The following is a 20,947-nucleotide window of genomic DNA, read 5'->3' as shown; positions in this document are numbered from 1 at the left end:
ACACACAACACTTCTACTGTGGCTTTCGTTGGAACTATTGTTTCGTTGCAAAATAGAGCAAACAATACTGACAATACAGTTTATAACGTACTTAACTTAATATTACCTTTATGTTTATTGAACTGTTGTATCGAATAAATGTCACATTTCCAATCGTGTGGATATTCTGAGAAAAATTTATTCTTGCTCATATAATATCTATATTATCAACATTAAAAACAAGAACTCACCAATCATATGTTGTTGTATTGAAGACAGTCTGTGTCTATATTTGTTCTTAATGCTAGTTAGTGCCAAAACCCTATATTTATAAATGTACGTTGTCGAGAACGGCAGGAATGTAGTGCGGTTTGTACTGCATGCAACATATCATATGCACACTGCTTGTGTGGATGCAGTGAGTTTTGACTGCAAAAGATGAGGTCATTTGATGTATTTGACCTTTTATGGCATTTTGCCTGTTAGAAATACATGCTTGGTTTTAATCTTATTTTAAGGTGGGGTAGAATTAAATGAACATCAAAACTCAGCATTTTGTTCGCGTTCCCCCTCATATACCCAGTTTTGGGAACCACAGCTCTAAACGTTTATACACCTTTACTGTTCAAGTGTTTCTCATTGGCCATTAAGTAATGGCAAAAGTAACCAAGTATAAAGCAATTACAATAGCATATATTGTTCCAAATTTAGCAATGCGGTTTGAGCCTTATTTGTGAAATTGTGAGAATCAGATCCAAGTGTGAGCACTTGCACTCCAACACAGTGATGCTTATTTGGGTAACACTAATTCAAATCTGGCTCGTCACATTTCCTATTCCTGTCTCATTTCCAAGTTTTTGATGGAACATGTCTTTGCGTTTTCATTGACTTTTCATGTGCATTAGTCTTTGTATTCTCCGTGTACAGAAGCAGCTGCTCTAAATTACAGCTCAGCCTGTCCATAAACGTATGTAATTACAGAGCCTGTGAATAGAACGGGAGATACCGAAAACCTACATTTACTTTTCAACATTTATCTTCTGTGTTAAGCTTGGACAACGCACACTGTGTTTTTAAATTTAGCCCAGCCAGGCTTTATTTAGATTGAGCAGTTCTTTAAATATGCCCCAGTGCAGTGCCATTAACCAGCATAGCTCAGGAAACCAACGGCAGCGTGTTTCATATGGTGTGTAACTGGGTTTGGTCTCAAGACAATGTGTGAGGAGATGTTTTGCAGGCAATTCTGACCATGTGCTGTTGCGTATTTGTGTGAGAGAAAGAGAGAGTGAGAGATGTGAATAAATAAGTATTTAAAGGAAAAGTTCATCCAAAAAAAAGGTTATATCCTGAATTTTCAAACTAAAATACAAACCTATCATATGGCTTCAGAAAACTTGGAATATAACGCAACATGTTTTTATGGTGCTTTTTGACATTTTTGAGAGAACAGCCAATTGCTCTTTTAACACTTGGGGAATTATATAGGTTTGTTTTTGTGTTGTGTAAATGAAATATAGGCTTTATTGTATTACTAGTACTCAGTTTTTCCTTCAGTTAGTCATTGGGTTAGTCATCAAGGCAGGCATCAGGGGTACTGTCCCAAAAGTATGGAAACAATACTCCCACTCTATCGTACTGACGGCACTTCAGATGCACACTGACCTTTTTGAGGCAAAGTTATAAATTCTGAAGATACATAGGTTATGTTATACATTAGGACAGATGAGAACCCATTACTTTTCATAATGTGCCAAAATGTTACCACAGTGGCAAATAAAAATGTGAAGGCAAATAAATCAAATGAAATTCTTACATTTGAGTGCTTGAAAATGTCAGCTAGACTACTAAAATCAAAGTGCTATGAAAACTTGAGAACTAAAAAATATTACATTTTATTTTAATATTGCACTATATTATACTTGAAATATGTCTGATAATATTGTTGTTTATCGTATACTGGGATTCAAAAGTTTGGGGTCAGTAAGATTTAAAAAAAAAAAAAAGATGCATTAAAATGATCAAAAATGACAGTGAAGACATTTGTGATTATAGAAGATGTATATTTCAAATAAATGCTGTTCTGTTCTTTTCTATTCATCAAATAATAATAAATGTTTCTTGAGCATCAAATCAGCATATTAGAATGATTTCTGAAGGATCATGTGAAACTGAAGACTGGATGCTGAAAATGTAGGTTTGCCATCACAGGAAGAAATTATATTTTAAAATATAGTAAAATAGAAAACAGTTACTAATATTTCAGTTACTAAAAATTTCACAATATTTTTACTGTATTTTTGATCAAATAAATGCAGCCTTGGAGCAAATGCAGCATAAGAGACTTCTTTACAGACCCCAAACTTTTGAATGGTAGTCTATATTTTATTTATTTGACATATTCTGATTTATATTCATAAGCTAAGCCTTTGCCATGTTGTGATGTTACAGCCAGCACATCTGTGTCCTCTCCACCCTCAAACTGTCCCCAACAAATGGTGATGCGGAAGGAGATCACTCACCCGGGTGTGAAGTGTGAGGAAGTTTGGCACCCACGTGAAGTTTTCAGGGGAACTTTGAAAAAGTTCCAAATAGAGCAAAGCTGTGAGGTTGTTTTATATTAACCTCTGGCACAATCTGGTGTAAGAAGTTTCATATTTTGACAGAAGAGATGAGAGGCAGGCTAAATAAGAAACTATTCTACTGAATTGTTGTGACTTTTGGTGATTTAGTAAAATTTTAACCATATTAAATCAAATCTGCAGGGCTCAACCCAGCTTACATGCCTTATTATCCTTTATCGTTGTCCAGGGCCATCAATTTGATCCAGAATGTTGATCCATATTCACGACACGTTATTGTCATTCACCACATTTCTCTGAACGACAATACAGAGGCTTGCATATGCTTGGAATTACACATGTCGTCCAATCAGGAGAGAGACTGAAGCTGCAGTTGGCGGAGTCGACTGTGTAAACCATTCCATCAGCATGACAGGGATGTGTGTTTTCTGCTTAATTATGAACACATGCCACTCAGGCTCTCTGAATAGACCTGATGTGTGATTACACAACCTGCTGTCATCTGATAGGCTGGTGAGAATGATGTCATAGCAGCTGCCAAATACCCCATGCACTCCCCAAAATTGAGGGTTACGTAACATCTAGCCAACATTTAACCCCTACAATGATTTTTACCACTACAATTCTTTGTGGCTATAAAAGTTATAACTCAAGAACTCATTCCAAACCTGTACAAGCTTGTGGCTTGTTTCTCATAAAATGCCTCTACTTAATCACCAACCTGTGTTTTTGTGTGCATTTTAAATGTAATTTCATTCTCTCTGTGTCTTTGGATACTTTAGAAAGGGAGCCCCTCTAATACTGCATGCTCTTTTGCAAGTCCTTTGTTGTTAATAAAGTGTTGGAGTGCTTTCACGCTTCTCTGGCAAGCGCTGCGGGGCAGTGGGGAGCCGCAAACACCAAGCCAACCCCATATGTGTTCATTTGACTGGAGAGAGAGAAAGAGAGACTTACTGATGGAGCTGTAAAAATTACCTGCTTTTTTTAGTAAAGAGATTTTGACCTAGAGAGAGAGTAGGACGACAATAGAAACTGAAGTAAAAAACTTTGGGGAGCGGAGAACCACACCCATACCCACTCAGACCAATCTAGCTTAGCTAGACTTTTGAATTGTGGCATATTGTATTCTGACCCAAAACCACCCGCTTGAACTGGAAAAGGCAACTTGATGGACACAGTTTTTGTTTTTACATGTCATTTAGGGACAGGGTTATCTCAGATAGATACCAATATAATTTTGTTATTGAAAAAACAAATATTTTTGTGGTCTCCAAATGGCTGCACAGAAGAAAATAGTGGAAAATGTTTGTAAACTTTGATATGATGTTAATATACTTACTTGAAATTAAAATCTGCTGTGACCTTTAAAATATACTGATAACCACCATAATAATACATCAACAAAATAAAAATCAAATGTGATTGTGTCATGTAGGAACTTGTGTGAGCATCGATTTACTGTTTTTATTTTTCTACTGTAAATTATAAGTTATTTTAGGCTTGTATTTTCACTTACAAAAAGCCTACAATAATCAATACATCATGTTAACAATATTTTGTATTTTGTTGTAATCTTTGCATTTTTATGTTAAAAATTGTAATGATTAAGATTTTAAGATCTTTAATATATCATTCACTTTATTTATGATCTGTTTCCCTTAACAGAAAATCGTGGAAAGTGTGTGCAAATGTAATTTAATTTCAATCGCATACATTTCCCTCTATGAAACTTACTGACATCCTTTACGCCATTTATTCCAGCCATAAGTAATGCAAAACTATGGTACGTTTACATGACAACGATGTACTTAAAACGGAAAAGGTTTTCATTTGCATTTTTCGTGTACAGATAACACAATTGTCAAAAAATCCCCGTTCTCACGGATATGCGAAAACAACAAAAACATTTTTATTATTAATGCCATTATTCGTGTCACTTTGTAAAGAAAAACTACATGTCTGTAGACTAAACATGTAAACAGTGTTGGGCAAGTTACTGAAAATTAGTAATTAGTTACAGTTAGTTACTTCTTTTTCAATTACTTTACCAATTATTGTGTATCAAAAGTAACTAGTTACTGGGGAAAGTAACTTAAGTTACTTATATGTCTGCTTTTTAAATGTAAATATGAACAGTACTGAACAGTCAAACACAATAAACATAATTTTTCAATCAACATTTCAGGCAAAACTGGACAATTGTAAATGCATCTGTTTTTTATGTTTAAACAACATACATAAATTGTACTCCTGGCAAATTGTTGAAAAATAAACGTGTGAGAGCGTGTTATAGGCTATATATGACATGTTGAAGCCAGATATGATGGCACTAATGCAACACACATCGCTGCAAATTAGTAAATTAGCCAACACGCAAACTGCTGCAAGTGAAGTAAGTCTCAGATGCTCAAAAACACAATCATCTTGACAAAATGATCTCACCAGTGCTTGGGGCGCTCTTTCTCATATTGCGGTCTTTGATCTTGAAATGAACTGATGAATAAAATGCAGCTCATATGTTGCTTTCGTTGAAGTGAACTCAGTTAAATGTGCATATAGCGCGGGAATTGAAGATCGGATTTATATTCATTTTGCGGAGAGGTGTGAGGTAAGACAACCTGCATGTTTTTTTAATTTTTTTATTTGTGTAGCCTGTTTTGTTTGCGAGCGCCTACGATCAGCCTATCGAAATGCCTTTTTACTATGGTGGTGGTGGTGATAGTAGGCTAAACATTTAAATTAACATTGTGATGCTTGACAAGTCAAGTGTTGATTTGAGAGGCTAAAGCGTTGGGTTAACTAACTGTCGGCCGCTGGCCGCTTGATCGTCACTTTAAAAAATAAAAACTTTAATTTAACAAACAAAAAAATGCTCCAAACATTTTTCTAAATTAACTTAATATAGAAACAAAACGAAATATAACTACTTTGACATTAAAAACAAAACTGAACTATTTTAATGGCTGCAGCAGTAGTGTGTAATTGGGAGGATAAAAAAACACGGGCTTCCGTCGGACTCTGGCTGAGAATTTTGATAAGCTGTCAGACACGGGCCGGGCTAGGGCCTAGATGTGAGCTTTTTGTCTGCAAGCGTTCATTTTTCACAAAAGAGAGTAACGCGAGTAACAAACTCATTTCAATTTCAGTAATTGTAATTGAGTTACTTGATAAAAAATAATATTTAGTTACATGCGCGTTACAGCTAAAAGTAGTGGAATTATAGTAATGCGTTACTTGGTTGCGCGTTACTCCCAACACTACATGTAAAACGCATGAGCATGACGTTTCCATTTTCACATATTCACGTTTTTGTAGTATACACGGAGATGATAACATTCTCATTTTCAAAAACATGCACTTTGTATCCTGTTCAAAAGTTTGCGTTTTCAGGCCCCCAAAATGCTGTGGCTGTTTAAATGAAATGTTTCAAAAGTTTTACGTTTTTAGTTGAAAACGGTGTCACGTAAACTGCCCCTTAAAAAAAGTAAAAGAAGAAAACGAAGCACCAGGTTTGTGTCTCCAACACCAATGCAAACATGACTCAGTCATACTGGTCTTTCCATTTAGATTTTAATGATCTGTTTTGTTTCCCTTCAGGCAACAGCACAACAAAAACTGTGCCACTTTCATTTAAACCACCATTGTATTAGTTAAACCATCTTTTTAAAATGAATAAACAGGCTTGATTAACCTTGCTTCAAAGCCGGGCAAGGGAGATTTGGAAAAAGCCACAAACTGTTTACTCTGACCAAATAATTTGTTGTGACTATTAAGAGTCGTATCAGTAATGGGAAGCATCAGCTATCGTTTAACTTTTCACTTGAGTGTTCCTCAACTCTTACCCGCACTAATAATGATATCTTTCTTTCTATGTGCTGTCAAACGCAGCCACGGCTGGATCACATTTTGAATGTATTTCTAATTCTCTCAGTTATATCCTCTTTTAAATTATCGCCACTTTGATTGGTTGATATACTAGAGGTAGTTTCCAAGTCATTTCCGAACATCCTTCATCCTCTCTACTAGTTCTTTTCCATTCCTGTCTGGAATATGGGTCTGTTCTTTACGTCCTGATTCTTTATAGTGTCCTTCATGCAGTCATGGATATTCTGTGAGACTGACTATTGAGAGGAGATGCAAAGCATTCTTGTTTCTGAGCGTATACATTTATTTGAAAGGAATCTGCATGTACACTATATTGCCAAAAGTATTGGGACACCCCTCCAAATCATTGAATTCAGGTGTTCCACGGGTGCATAAAACCAAGCTCCTAGGCAGGTAGACTGCTTCTACAAACGTGTGAAAGAATGGGTTGCTCTCAGGAGCTCAGTGAATTCAAGCATGGTACCATGATAGGTTGCCACCTGTGCAATAAGTCCATTCGTGAAATGTCCTCACTACTAAATATTCCACGGTCAACTGTGGTGTAAAGGGGTGTAAAGCACACCGCCACTGGACTCTAGAGCAGTAGAGACGTGTTCTCTGGAGTGACGAATCACGCTTGTCTGTCTGTCAATCTGATGGATGTGTATGGGTTTGGCGGTTGCCAAGAGAACGCTACTTGCCTGACTGCATTGTGCCAAGTGTAAAGTTTGGTGGAGGGGGGATTATGGTGTGGGGTTGTTTTTCAGAAGTTGGGCTTGGCCACTTAGTTCCAGTGAAAGGAACCCTTAATGCTTCAGCATACCAAGACAATTTAGACTATTTCATGCTCCCAACTTTGTGGGAACAGTTTGGGGATGGCCCCTTCCTGTTCCCGCATGATTGCACACCAGTGCACAAAGCAAGGTCCATAAAGACATGGATGAGCGAGTTTGGTGTGGAGGAACTTGACTGGCCTGCACAGAGTCCGGACCTCAACCCGATAGAACACCTTTGGGATGAATTAGAGCGGAGACTGCGAGCCAGGTCTTCTCGTCCAACATCAGTGCCTGACCTCACAAATGCTCTTCTAGAAGAATGGTCAAAAATTCCCATAAACACTCTCCTAAACCTTGTGGAAAGCCTTCCCAGAAGAGTTAAAGCTGTTATAGCTGCAAAGGGTGGGCCAACTTCATATTAAACCCTACGGATTGAGAATGGGATGTCATTAAAGTTCATGTACATGTAAAAGCAGGTGTCCAAAAACTTTTGGCAATATAGTGCACGTGTGCACGTTTTTAAATGTTGCCCATTGATGTATTTGGTGATATTGACTTCTAATCTTACGATGTGAGAGACTGGTTGTATGTTGATCACCACTGATACTGCAACACTTGTCTCAAACCTCTGGTGTGATTGAGTGAACCTTTTGGACTGAATGACACTAAAGATGCGTTCACATTTACCATTGCTCTGCGAAATTCTGTGGTCGAAATGTAGCCTTTCTTGCAGGAATTTGCACGATCTGTAGTTTTACGTCAATTTGGTCATTTGAATTTGCTACGCTTACCAACAGAAAGTGGCTTAGTTTGAAAGTGACATCTTTGTGAGTGCTTCATACATCTCTACGCTACTGACAATGGACTTTTATATGCACGATGTAACTTATGAAGGACTGCTGTGATAGGACTGTTTCATTCTTAATGGTCTTAATCTTAATTTTCCTGTCTTTCAGAGTAAAGAACAGCAGCTCCTGGCCTTAAACCAAAGTAATAAAGTGTTCCTGTACTGCGCTTTCCTGGACTACAGGTGGGTCTCACAGCTTCAAGCGCTTCATTATGCACACACGTTTCATATTTTACAAGAATTTAACCAAATATTCAATATTGGCCTTAATGCCCTGGAAGAATAAATCCAGGGCAAATGTATACATTTATGGGGAGGGAAATATAGTGACAGGCATTTTGAAATTCCATTTTAGTGCTTGTATACATTATAGTTCATAGCCATGTTTTTTTATCCGATATGGTGTTAATATAATAACTTACTTGAACTTAAATATTAAATTAGATATTAAAATCTGCTGTGTACTTTAAAATATATACTGATATCCACCATAATAACAAATAAACAATATTTGATTTAAATAACTTTTATAATGAAAAATGAAATCACATTTTTAGACTTCTGAGAATGTCCACTTACTGTTTTGTTTTTTTTCTAAGGTTTATTTCATTTTTTATTATTATTAACAAAAAACTTATGAAATGTACTTGCATAATTTGAACAGTACTTTTAAAAAAACATATTTTTTTTACATAAACTTAGTTCTTAGTTTTACTGTAGCTTTTTTACATACTTTTTTCTGTTAAAATTATTAAGATCGCACTGTCAGACTCATGTTTACATTTTTAGACCATTTAAGGATGTCCCAACTTTCATCCTCAATCTCACTGTCCAGAGATATGTATGTAGTCCTTCCTGTATATTCTCTCTCTCCCATCTATCTCTCTCTATCTGTCATTTTAATGTGTCTAATTTCATGTTTCCTGTTAAGCTTGTCAGGAAGTGCTTCAATATATCAGTATGTGTTTCTTGTATTTATATCCCTCTGTTATCCTTTACCTACGTATGGGCCAGAAATACAGTAGGTTACCTTAATGAAATTTAGCACATCCACATCATTTTTAAACATTTTTAAAGCTATACCTGAAAAATCACTTAAGGCCAAGTAACGAAGCCAATTTTAGGATCATGTGAACAATGTGAATCATTTGAAATAGAGCATGTTTGATTTGGAGTGAGATCCGTTCCTCCCTTGTCTTCTCTCTCTCTCTCTCTCTCTCTCTCTCTCTCTCTCTCTCTCTCATTCTTTCTCTTGCTTGTTCGCTCTTTCTCCCATGTGGGTATTTAATAAATGACTGCATCCATAATGGAGTGATGAAGCAGGAATATTTTCTCTAACTGAGATTAATGGGTTCTTGCGTTAGTTTTGATTTAGTTTAGATCAGATTTGATTAATAACTCTCTGGTAATTCCATTAACGCTGGGTGAGGGTGTGAATGCGTATGGTTTCAATATAAACAATGAATACTCCAGCAACTGTAATGCTCAATTAAACCTGTATATGTGTGTGTGTTTCAGCTTCAAGGAGGGTGTGTGGTCAAACGAAGGGTGTGTGAGAGCTGATGGAAACCTGTCCTTCTCCATTTGCTTGTGTAACCATTTGACAAACTTCGCCATCCTCATGCAAGTGGTTCCTTTGGAGGTGAGGCACTCTCAATGTCACTCAGTGTCTGCTGCCAGTTTTCTTTTGTGCTTGATGAATTACCATCCATCTTGCTTACTTTGGAAAAACATTGTTGATTCAAATGATTCAAGAACTTTACGGCTCTTTTTGTGTCTTTAAGTTTAACATAATTCTGTTTACTTGCTCCATGGAGCAACATTTATGTTGTGTGTTAATTTTAATACAATTTATTATATCGAAATTCTTTTGAGAATGTGTATCTCACATTGTCATAAAGTAAGACGTTATGTCTTTGGAAGAAACAAGTTAGACGTACTGCTTTTTCATTCATTATTCTGCTATGAAGAAGTGCTATGAATACAGATATAAATAAATATCAGCAAATATCAATCTTTTTTTAATTTTCTCTATTCCATCAGGCTTCATCTTTCTGTTTTGAATGCAAGAACACATTCTGTCTGAACAGCCCCTTTTAAATGAAAGCATGCATTTCATCTTGGCTGTTATTTCTATTTTGATTGCTACTTGATGCAAACAAGAGAACTGAAACCTGCTTTACAGATACAAGCACCAGCAATTTTAGGGCGCTCAGTCCATGACGTCTATATCTAACTACCTAAGTCTTATCTGAGCTGATTTCCAGAAATATGCACATATAGTACAAAACTGGCAGCGAACCCTGATGTTAGTGGAATTTCTCAAGATACCTTGATTGAGCATTGAGGTCATATCCCATCAGGGATCTTTGAAAACTCCAAGGCACTGCGATGAATGCGATGCTAACTGTGTTTCTCGTCCGCACCGAGCCAGCAGCATGCAGGGCTTGAGGTTTTGATTGGCCGAGGCTCTCTGTAAATCAGCAGCAGAGCTTTAATACAGAAGACAGTTTGGACGCAGTTGAGACACTTCTCCAGGGGTGACGTGCAGGATTTTGTTTCTAGTTCATTCGAAACTCATCGTTGTGTGTGAAAGTGTCTCAGGGGAGGCCGCTAGTCAGAGGCCTGTGGGCCGGGTTTGGGCGGACAAATGGATTGTCATCTGTCCGAGAAAGCTTGTAAATAACATCTGCCTTTGAAATACAGAACGACAGGCACAGCTTGATATTTTGGTAACCCTTGACATGTTGATTTATTTAAGTAGAACTAAAGAGTGAGTTTAAGTCAAGCTAAAGATGCTGTCAGCAAGATGTTCCCACTAAGTAGGGACATGTTTGTGAAGATGAGAGACATATTGCTTCACACTAATGCAGATTGCCGTTTTCGAGGTTCGTTCTCCGATGGTGCGCGAGCCAAACCGTGGCACCCAGGTGCAGCTTGGCTCTTCTGCGTCTACCATCTGCATGTGTTTGTTGAGAAGATCTGTCCTCACTCAGTCATGTAATCATCTCCTCTGGAGCTTTGATGCTAATGCCCGCCTCTGCCGGGGCCTCAATTAGCGGCTCACCTCAGTACTTCAAGCATAGAGGAAATCGTGCTTTCTCCACCGCTCTGCAGATCCTCGATATTCTGGGCCCGCGATAATCACAAGGCAGGAAGCGGAGTTAATGTACGATCGAACCCATGCACGGAAATAGAATTATGGGGGAAAACAACTGCCAATGGGCCCGACGTGCAGATGCAACACTGAGTACCAATTACTGGCACTGGGTCAGAGGAGCCGTAACAATGCAGCTCTATACCCTGATGGATGTTCAGGAATAAATCTGTTCACTCTTTACCAACAGATGGTTATAAGGGGTTGTATCATGAAAATCTGTTAGTCAAGGGTTTTGGCGCCAAAAAACAGTGGTAAATTTGTTTTTATAACCATTTTACACTCTCTATCTATTTAAATTGTGATGGGCAAAATCGAGTTCTGGTTTTCTCTTTTAGTTTTTAAACATTTATGAACCTTCTGTTTCTAATCAGTGCTTTTAATAAAAGTGCGTACCAAGACCAAGTCATGTGATGCCAAGCTAGCAAACAAGGCTCAATAATGTCAGGGTTTTGAAATTTAGATGGTTTGAAGCAGTTAATATGCACATCTTCAGGTGTGGAAGTTTGCAATAAATTAGTTTAAATTTTAGTGTAGTCTGAGTTTTAGTAATATTTTTATAGTAAATCAAACTGTGATATGACATATACACTTCTATTTAAAAGTTTGAGGTCGGTAATGTTTTTTTTTATGTTTTTGAAAGTAGTCTCTTATGCTCACCAACGCTGCATTTATTTGATAAAAAATACAGTATAAACAGTAATATTGTGAAATATTGTTACAATTTAAATACAATTTTTTTTCCTGTCACATGGTCTTTTATAAATCAAATGCTGATTTGGTGCTCAAGAACATTTCTTATTAAATTCTATTCTATTCTTGAAAACAGTTGTGCTGCTAAAAAAAATGTATTTGATAAATTTGATAAATATAAAGTTCATTAGAACAGCATTTATTTGAAATAGAAATATTTTTTTTAAATAAGCATTATAAATGTCTTTACTGTCACTTTTGGTCAATTTAATGCGTCCTTGCTGAATAAAAGTATTCATTTTAAGAAAAACATTACTGACCCAAAACTTTTGAACGGTTGTGTATTACAAGTTGTAAGAGAAATAATCAGGGTTAAAGTGCTGAATATACTTATGTATGTATATTTGATATTAAAAAGCAAGACTGTTACTGTTCATCTTTTCTCAGCCATTGGTCTACCTTGTCTGTAAATAGTTAGCGCTCTCTAAGAAAAGCATTTTGTTCCAAGAAATGATTTGATTGATTGGATTTATGTTAGACTCATGCAGGTTTGTTCTGATGAAATGATGTTGTAACTTTCAAGTCATTTGCGGTTATGCGAACGTCAATCCAAGTACAGCTGGTCAATTTTAACCTTTGACTTTACAATCAGTGAATAGTTGCTGTGGTATTCAGTGTTTCCTATATGCAATAACATCTGGGGTTTTCAGCTCATTTAAACCCATTTACTGCTGTGTTTTATTCTCAGCCAAATTCTGATATTTTCATCATCTCATTGTCTATGCTGTCACATTTGTCTCCACCACAGCTCTCAAAGGCCCACCAGGTGGCGCTGTCTGCTATTAGTTACATTGGCTGCTCTATCTCTATTTTCTGCCTGGCAATAACCTTGGTGACCTTTGCCGTGTTGTCGTAAGTAGGCCATATTGCTTTGTGAACATGCATGATTATAATCTTCTATTTAAATATAATCAAAAAATGTTTTATCTACATGATAAAACTTCAGCTCCTTTTTGATTTTTTTAAATATGAAAACTTGTAATTTCATTGCAAAAGCCTTTAGTGTTTCTCCACCATTACTATTACAAATTCATACTTTTTTTTTCTGTGCATGCAGGTCTGTTAGCACCATCCGTAACCAGCGTTACCATATTCATGCCAACTTGGCATTTGCCATCTTAGTTGCTCAGATCCTTCTGCTCATCAGTTTCCGCTTCAGTCCCGGCACGGTGAGTCCATCTAGCACAATTCACAGTTTCATCTTAAAGCAGTGGTTCTCAGCCTTTTTGACTCTATGGCCCCTATTATATTCAATATTTCTGATGTAATTATACAAAAGTTGCTTGTTTTCAAACAGTTATAAGACACAGCTACTGGGTTTGATATATTAAAATAATTAACCATTATTCATTTTGTGATTCCAGAAGTTTCAAGAACTTGCAAGTTCTTCAATTAAAAACAATAGTTATTGTGAGCAAGAGAGAGAGTTCAGTCTTAGTTTTATGTATTTTTGGGGATTTTAATATAGATGAGAGTTTGATAATTTTAATAATATATTGATTTAAATACTTTTAAGTCATCTTGCACCACACCCTTTGCTGTATACCACAGTTCTGCACTACATTACATAGACAATAACTAAAACAAAAAGGGAAAGTCTGCAAAGAAATTTTCCACAGTATATATTGTTGGAAGATGCTTATGAAATGTTCAAATGACTCATCTTATTTACAAGAAATGATTGTGTTTAATTGTGTTTGTTGTCTATGGTGATTATCATATCATTATCAGTATCGGAAACATGTTGTCATTACATAAAGAAATCCAATAAGGTGAAAAGAGCCGATGACTGCACTAATCTCCTTACATGCCTCTGGCATTACGGACAGATTCATTTGATACTCAGTTAATTTGATTGTGCTTCCTCTGTCTGAGGATTTGGCTGAACACCCGCTTAACTCAATAATGCTGTCGCCCATGTGTTTATTTTAACAACATCTATTACATTAGCAATGATTTACAAAATAGATCAGTTTTCTGTGCAGTGCATGTTGTCTAGACACTTGCCCTGATCCAAAAGGCCACAGTGAATGATACTGTCCTCTGCCTTCCAGCTTCCATGTAAGATCATGGCCGTGTTGCTGCATTTCTTCTTTCTCTGTGCGTTTGCCTGGATGCTGGTGGAAGGGCTGCATCTCTACAGCATGGTGATCAAGGTCTTCAGCTCGGAGGGCAGCAAACACTTTTATTACTATGCCATCGGATGGGGTGAGTACAACATCTTGCAGGTGGAGAATGCAGCAGATCACAAAAAATGGTCACACGTTACTCAACTGTAATCCAGACACCACAATCACCTCTTAAAAGTGCTGAAAATGCACTTGCCTCTACAACCCATTTGAATTATTCCTGTTTAAACATTCTTCTCAATCCTTTGATAATCGTTTCATGAATAACTACTGTCATGATAACTAGAAAATATACACAATGTATATCTTTAAACAGAAATTCCATTTCCCACCTGCTTTCTGTGGACGCAAAATTTTAGTTTCTAATCGCACCAGGCAGGTACAGCTGAGATTTATGAATTAGACGCATCTGTACGGAGCAGAATTTACATACCAACGAGTCATTTGAGCTGAAAAGACACTTGGCCTCATTCACTAAACGTGCTTATGCAAGCATTCGTGCATGAAATCTGCGTACAAACCAAATCATGATTCACCACTAACATTTGATAACATTCAACATTAACAAAGAAATGTAGAAATTGGAGCCACAAAAAATTCACCTACTCTGGTTAGCCTCAAAATCATGTTAAGATTAATTTTATACATGTATATTTCTTCATATACAGTAAAAGATTAAAAGGTTCGTTATAGTATGAGCTGCAAGGTTTCTCTGTATAAAAACACTCATAAGCGTATGTACAGCTGGGTAATGAGAGGTCTGTAATCTGTTATGTAGTGTGTTTGAACTGGCTTTAGAGAGCATCATATTTTTGCTGCTGAAAGTATCGAAAGGCTGTGTGAAAAGCCCTTATATGGAGATTATTTAGGCTTGTTTTATGCAAATGCTTATTTATAATACTCCAAATTAATTAACATTATAATGAGGGTAAGAACAAGTTCATGTGCATATGCATGAATAAAAGTTCTCCTGTGCGTACAAATATGAAATAATCGACACAATTACAAGTAAATGAGACCCTTACATAATTTGTCAATGTGTCATGCTTTATTTACACCGATCAGGTAAAACATTCTGACCACCTTCCTAATATTGTGTTGGTCCTACTTTTGCTGTCAAAACAGCCCTGACCTGTCGAGGCATGGACTCCATTAGACCCCTGAAGGTGTGCTGTGATATCTGGCACCAAGATGTTAGCAGCAGGTCCTTTAAGTCTTGTAATTATACGAGGTGGGGCCTCCATGGATCAGACTTGTTTGTTCAGTACATCCCACAGATGCTCGATTTGATTGAGATCTGTGGAATTTGGAGGCCAAGTCAACACCTCAAACTCATGCTCCACAAACCATTCCTGATCCATTTTTGCTTTGTGGCAGGGTGCATTATCCTGCTGAAAGAGGCCACAGCCACCAGGGAATACTGTTTTTATGAAAGGGTGTACATGGTCTGCAACAATGCTTAGGTGGTATGTGTCAAAGTAACATCCACATGGATGGCAGGACCCAAAGTCCGACTGGCCAGCGGCTATGCAGCCCAATACACAACAAACTGCGATGCACTGTGTATTCTGACACCTTTCTATCAGAACCAGCATTAACTTCTTGAGTAATTTGAGCTTCAGTAGCTCGTCTGTTTGATCGGACCAAACGGGCCAGCCTTCGCTCCCCATCAATGAGCCTTGGCCGCCCATGAAAAGAATAAGATACTAACATAACACAGAAACAAATCCCAAACAGTCACTGCAACAAAAAAAAGATACGTTTTAAGGTGTGATTTAAATGTGATTTAGCACATAAATTAACTGTATTATTGGTTATTTGTGACTAAGACTTGTGATTTGTGAGAAAAAATCCACAGATACAGTGGTGCTGTTTAGTGAATTCATCTCTGTGTACACACATTCATATAAACTACACACTTCATTACACAGACATGCTTGATCTAACTAACAGAATCACACACGCTGAGAAGAAAAACATCAGATCTATTTCATTAGCCTTAAACGACCTGAATCATTGTAATACACAAACCCAAATGTCAAATGAGGTTGTCCCACGGCAGGCATTAGCGCCGAGAGAGATCAGCCTCCTCCCTCAGCCATGACTGATGTGGCACTGTTGTTGCAAAAGGGAGGAAAATAAGACATTTGTGTGTTGTAGTCCATCTGAGCTGTCAGGACATTTAAATCTTAGCCGAGTCTTCAGTGGGTCATCGCTAATGATGCCGTCACTGTTATTAATTAAGCTGCTCTCAAATGTGCAGATGTGCTAATAGACAACATGTGCTGTATCTTATTTTCTCTCTCGCTCGCTCTTTTGAGAACAGTTTATAATCTGCTTTTTTCACATAAAATGACATTGCCAGAGCTACAAGGGGCCTTGAAGTAAATCAATATACAATTTTATTAGTACATGCAAAGTTGGCATCATGATAACTTAAGGTGTTTTTCATTATTACATATGAAAAAGTGTTGAATAAATAGCCATGTTTATTTGTATCCCTAGTGACACATGTGATTGGCTCACTGTGGATGAAGAAAACAGGCTTTGTTAGATTTAAGTCATTACTTTAAACTGAAGTCTACTCCCTTTCTAAAAGCCTTTGGCACAGCTACACTGCTTTTTATTTATGGTGGCACGAAACAACCGGCTACAGTCCAACAGTTCTTATTTTAGTTCCTACGACATAATCTGAAAACTTCTATGCTGAGTTTTACAACAAGGTATTTTTAGCTCCAATAATGTTCCAGGTTTTTTTCCCCCAAACATTTGTCTTTTAGCACGTCATTCATATATAACAAAAACATATGGTGAGAGAGAGCGGGGTTTGGCAACACTTCTAAGAAGCTATATACTCTTTATAATATATATGTATAGTATATTTATATATAATATACACTACCATTCAAAAGTTTTTTGAGAGCAACATTTTTTTTATGTTTTTGAAAAAAGTCAGAAAATACTGTAAAAAGTAATATTGTGAAATATAATTACAACTTAATATAACTGATATCTATTTAAATATATTTTAAAATGTAATTTATTTCCGTGATGCAAAGCTGCACTTTCAGCATTACTCCAGTTTTCAGTGTCACATGACTCTTCAGAAATTCTCAAGAAACATTCCTTATTATTATCAATGTTGAATTTTTGTTTTATTTTAAATACATTTTTGTAACAGTGTAACATTCTGTCACTTTTGATCAATTTAATGCATCCTTGCGGAATAAAAATATTAATTTCTTTCAAAAACAAAACAAAAAGTTTGATCAGTCATGCATTTTCATCATTTCAAGTTTTATAATTTAACGATGGGAAATAGCATATTTAAAAATGTACATTAAAATTATTTAATTCATTTTAAACCATATGTATTTATTAGTATGTACAGTATATTTCTGTTTCTCGCCACTTTTAACTACCTTCTAACTTTTTGTAGATCATTAAAACATCCTGCACAAATGACAAATGAGTTATTAAAAGTGTGAATAATTATACATGAATTAGAAAAATGTTGTTTAAAGTACTTGTTACTACTGAAATTTTCTCTAAAAGTGTTCACGTTTTTACTCAGGATGCCCTCTGGTCATATGTGTGGTGTCTATGACCTTGTCACTCAACAGCTATGGAGAGGATGGCAAGTAAGTTACCATAACAATACTGTGGGTCATGAAATGGTCAACAGGTGTCTAGTTTGAAGAGAAAAAGTGACTTGTTTGATATAACTTGTCCCTTTTGTTTGTCTTTCCCCATACTAGTTGCTGGCTATCTCTGAATAATGGGGCGATTTGGGCTTTTGTAGCCCCTGCTCTGTTTGTTATAATGGTAAGTAGCTGTTAATGAGGTGTGTGAAATGCACTACGCTAGGTGAGCATGAAAGAAACATTTGTAATGTTGTAATCTCTGCCATCCAGGTGAACATTGGCATTTTGGTAGCTGTGACTCGAATCATTTCCAGAATCAGCGCTGAGAACTATAAGGTTCACGGAGACGCCAACTCTGTGAAGTGAGTTTCTGTGCTATCATGAATGTAATATCGGCCATTTTGCATTTGCTTTGTTCATGTGTGTGTGTGTGTGTCTTTCTAGGCTGACGACTAAAGCAGTGGCGGTGCTCTTACCCATCCTGGGCATATCATGGATCTTCGGGGTTCTGGCAGTGAACGACCACTCCCTGCTTTTCCAGTACATGTTTGCAGTGTTTAACTCTCTACAGGTCAGACATCACTACTGTGTAACACAACAGCGCTGCACTAATGACCACAGATCTTACTCAAACTGATTGATTTTCACTTATATAACAGCCTCCAAAGTCAACGGCGTGTTCGCCAAACAATGTCAGCGTTGAAAAAATATGGGACATAACAATGTTTGAAATGACTTTGGACCTGGACTGACTTTTGCAGATGTGAATTGGAGCGCTTTCACAATATTTAGTGTTATCTGTTGTTTTCCTTTTTTTTCCTCAAAGGGGTTCTTCATATTCCTGTTTCACTGCCTGTTAAACTCTGAGGTAAGAGCCTGTTTGTGCAGCTGTGTCTGAAGTCTGTGCTGTATGTCAGGGGAAAATGTCTGACGTTCCCGCAGCAAACTGGTGTAAATGATGGAGTTTGTTTTATGGAGTTGAAGTGTGATCGCCATCTAGTGGTGCATTATGTCGCCGTCTGTCGGCGCAGTGTGAATTGGTCTTTAGAGGCACTTTCAAACTCGATCACAATATCTTTTTGATATATAAACCAAGTGTCAAGCGTGATGTTTGCTAACAGATTTCATGTCTTATTACTGCTCCACAGGTCAGGGCTGCTTTCAAACACAAAACCAAAGTGTGGACTTTAACCAGCAGCTCAATCCGCAACATCAACGTCAAACCTTTCAATTCAGACATTGTGAGTAATTCCAGTTCTTTTCAGTTTTACATTTGTATTGTTCATGACCAGAGATTTTAGATTTACCCTTGTGATAGTGCTTTCAAAAAGAGCACTTAACACAGAAATAATATACTTTAAAAGACTATACTTAAGTGCGCACTATACTTAAATTTTTTCAGACACTTATTTCCATGTTTACAATTAAATGAAAATTAATTATAGTGTAGAACTTAACAGTGCTTTTTGGCCCACTTCAGTAGGACATTTTTGTAATTGTATAGTTAGATCTATTGTCTTTAAAATATGGTGAAAGTGTACTGCTCAATGTAATGACATGCATTTATGGTCACCTAAAATATACTTTCATGTCATTCCTATTGAAACTTGTATGCAAACATGTATATAAATATATTGGTAATTGCACATTAGAAATGAAGTCATTGAAGTTTAACTTTTAAAAAAATAACATTAAATGTAATATCGAATAACGCTACAGTTATAATTATAGTACTTTACTTGTGTTTTAGTATATTAGCCAACACATCAAAATAGTTCACTACAGGTGCACATTCACTGCAATTAAGTACAGTTCTTTTTCACAAGGGTTTTAGAATCAAAACTTGTATTAATCTGGTTTTCTTCGCAGATGAACGGCAACAAGGGAGGTGTGACTCCCACAAAGATGAACACATGGGACAAAAGCACCAACTCGGCCAACCGCATAGATTTGTCAGCAGTATAATGGCTTCTGATGAGGTCAACAATTCCTGTAGAAGATGTGCCGTTCTATATCGCATTTTAAAAGGACTTCAAATGGGGAACTGGTAACAAACACTTGCAGCTAATTGTAGAATAGTTAACTCACAACACAAAGTTCTCTGATGTCATTTGCTCCTGCTGATGATCTCTCTATTACAAACATTGGATGAAGACACAAGGCCCGTTGTTGGGATGAAGGAGTGTATGACTTTCATCATTTGCTAATAATGTGGCCTGCTGAGGACTCTGAATTTATGAAAATATACTAACTTTCACAGACATGAGACTCTTCTACTTGCTCTGTTTGTTTGGAAAACACACTAGATGTGTGCTACTTTGGACCACTGTCTGGCCGTCCTTCAAAGAGAGGATCAAGCACAAGTCCGGAGTGTCTTAACTTTAGGCCTGAGTGAAGTAGCAGAGTTCTTCCTCATCATTGTGACGTTTTTCTCATTTTAATCTAGTATTGTAAATGGCACTTTTTTTAACCAAATAGGGTTCAAATGGGGGCTGAGAAATTTGGCTTTTTTTAACAGGTCAGTGAAAAGTGATAAATCACAAAATGTAGATGGTCAACTTCAGGAGGTCAATCTAAATATAACATGAGCTGTAGTTTGCTGTGTTTGCAACCCTGTTACCAAGACTAGCAATGATCAACATTAAATGACAAAAAAACATATATATACAGCGATCAGGCATAACATTATGACCGTCCTAATATTGTGTTCGTCCCCCTTTTGCTGCCAAAACAGCCGTGACCCGTCAAGGCATGGACTCCACTAGACCCCTGAAGGTGTGCTGTGGTATCTGGCACCAAGATTTTAGCAGCAGATCCTTTAAGTTCTTTCGGCCGTGGACAGGGGTCAGCATGGGTCTGCAGCGACTGTGTTTTCTGACACCTTTCTATCAGAACCAGCATTAACTTCTTGAGCAATTTGAGCTGCAGTGGCTCGTCTGTCTGATCAGACCACACGGCCCAGCCTTCGCTCCCCACGTGCATCAATGAGCCGGTTCACCACTGTTCCTTCATTGGACCGCTTTTGATAGATACTGACCACTGCAGACAGGGAACACCCCACAAGAGCTGCAGTTTTGGAGATACTCTGACCATCTAGCCATCACAATTTGGCCCTTGTCAAACTCGCTCAAATCTTTACGCTTGCCCATTTTTCCTGCTTCTAAAGCATCAACTTTGAAGACAAAATGTTCACTTGCTGCCTAATATATCACACCCACT

The 20,947-nt window shown here is 37.1% G+C and overlaps 1 protein-coding gene across 1 annotated transcript in view; it reads left to right on the top strand.

Annotated features, from left to right (window-relative positions):
* Positions 1 to 19,693, top strand: part of adgrd1 (adhesion G protein-coupled receptor D1) — a gene marked incomplete at both ends in the record, with an annotated part of 52,536 nt that extends 32,843 nt beyond the window's left edge. Inside the window, 12 exons of the mRNA XM_079826322.1 lie at positions 8,155 to 8,228; positions 9,564 to 9,687; positions 12,704 to 12,807; positions 13,013 to 13,124; positions 14,010 to 14,163; positions 17,659 to 17,725; positions 17,843 to 17,909; positions 17,999 to 18,090; positions 18,173 to 18,299; positions 18,555 to 18,596; positions 18,877 to 18,969; positions 19,598 to 19,693. Of these exons, the coding sequence (XP_079682448.1) occupies positions 8,155 to 8,228; positions 9,564 to 9,687; positions 12,704 to 12,807; positions 13,013 to 13,124; positions 14,010 to 14,163; positions 17,659 to 17,725; positions 17,843 to 17,909; positions 17,999 to 18,090; positions 18,173 to 18,299; positions 18,555 to 18,596; positions 18,877 to 18,969; positions 19,598 to 19,693 (1,152 nt within the window). The remainder of the gene's footprint in view (positions 1 to 8,154; positions 8,229 to 9,563; positions 9,688 to 12,703; positions 12,808 to 13,012; positions 13,125 to 14,009; positions 14,164 to 17,658; positions 17,726 to 17,842; positions 17,910 to 17,998; positions 18,091 to 18,172; positions 18,300 to 18,554; positions 18,597 to 18,876; positions 18,970 to 19,597) is intronic.
* Positions 19,694 to 20,947: the final 1,254 nt, after the last annotated feature.

The sequence above is a fragment of the Gobio gobio genome (genome assembly GCF_949357685.1).
Source record: "Gobio gobio genome assembly, chromosome: 10".
NCBI classification, from domain to species: Eukaryota; Metazoa; Chordata; class Actinopteri; order Cypriniformes; family Gobionidae; genus Gobio; species Gobio gobio.
This window is presented reverse-complemented; position numbering and strand designations above follow the sequence as displayed.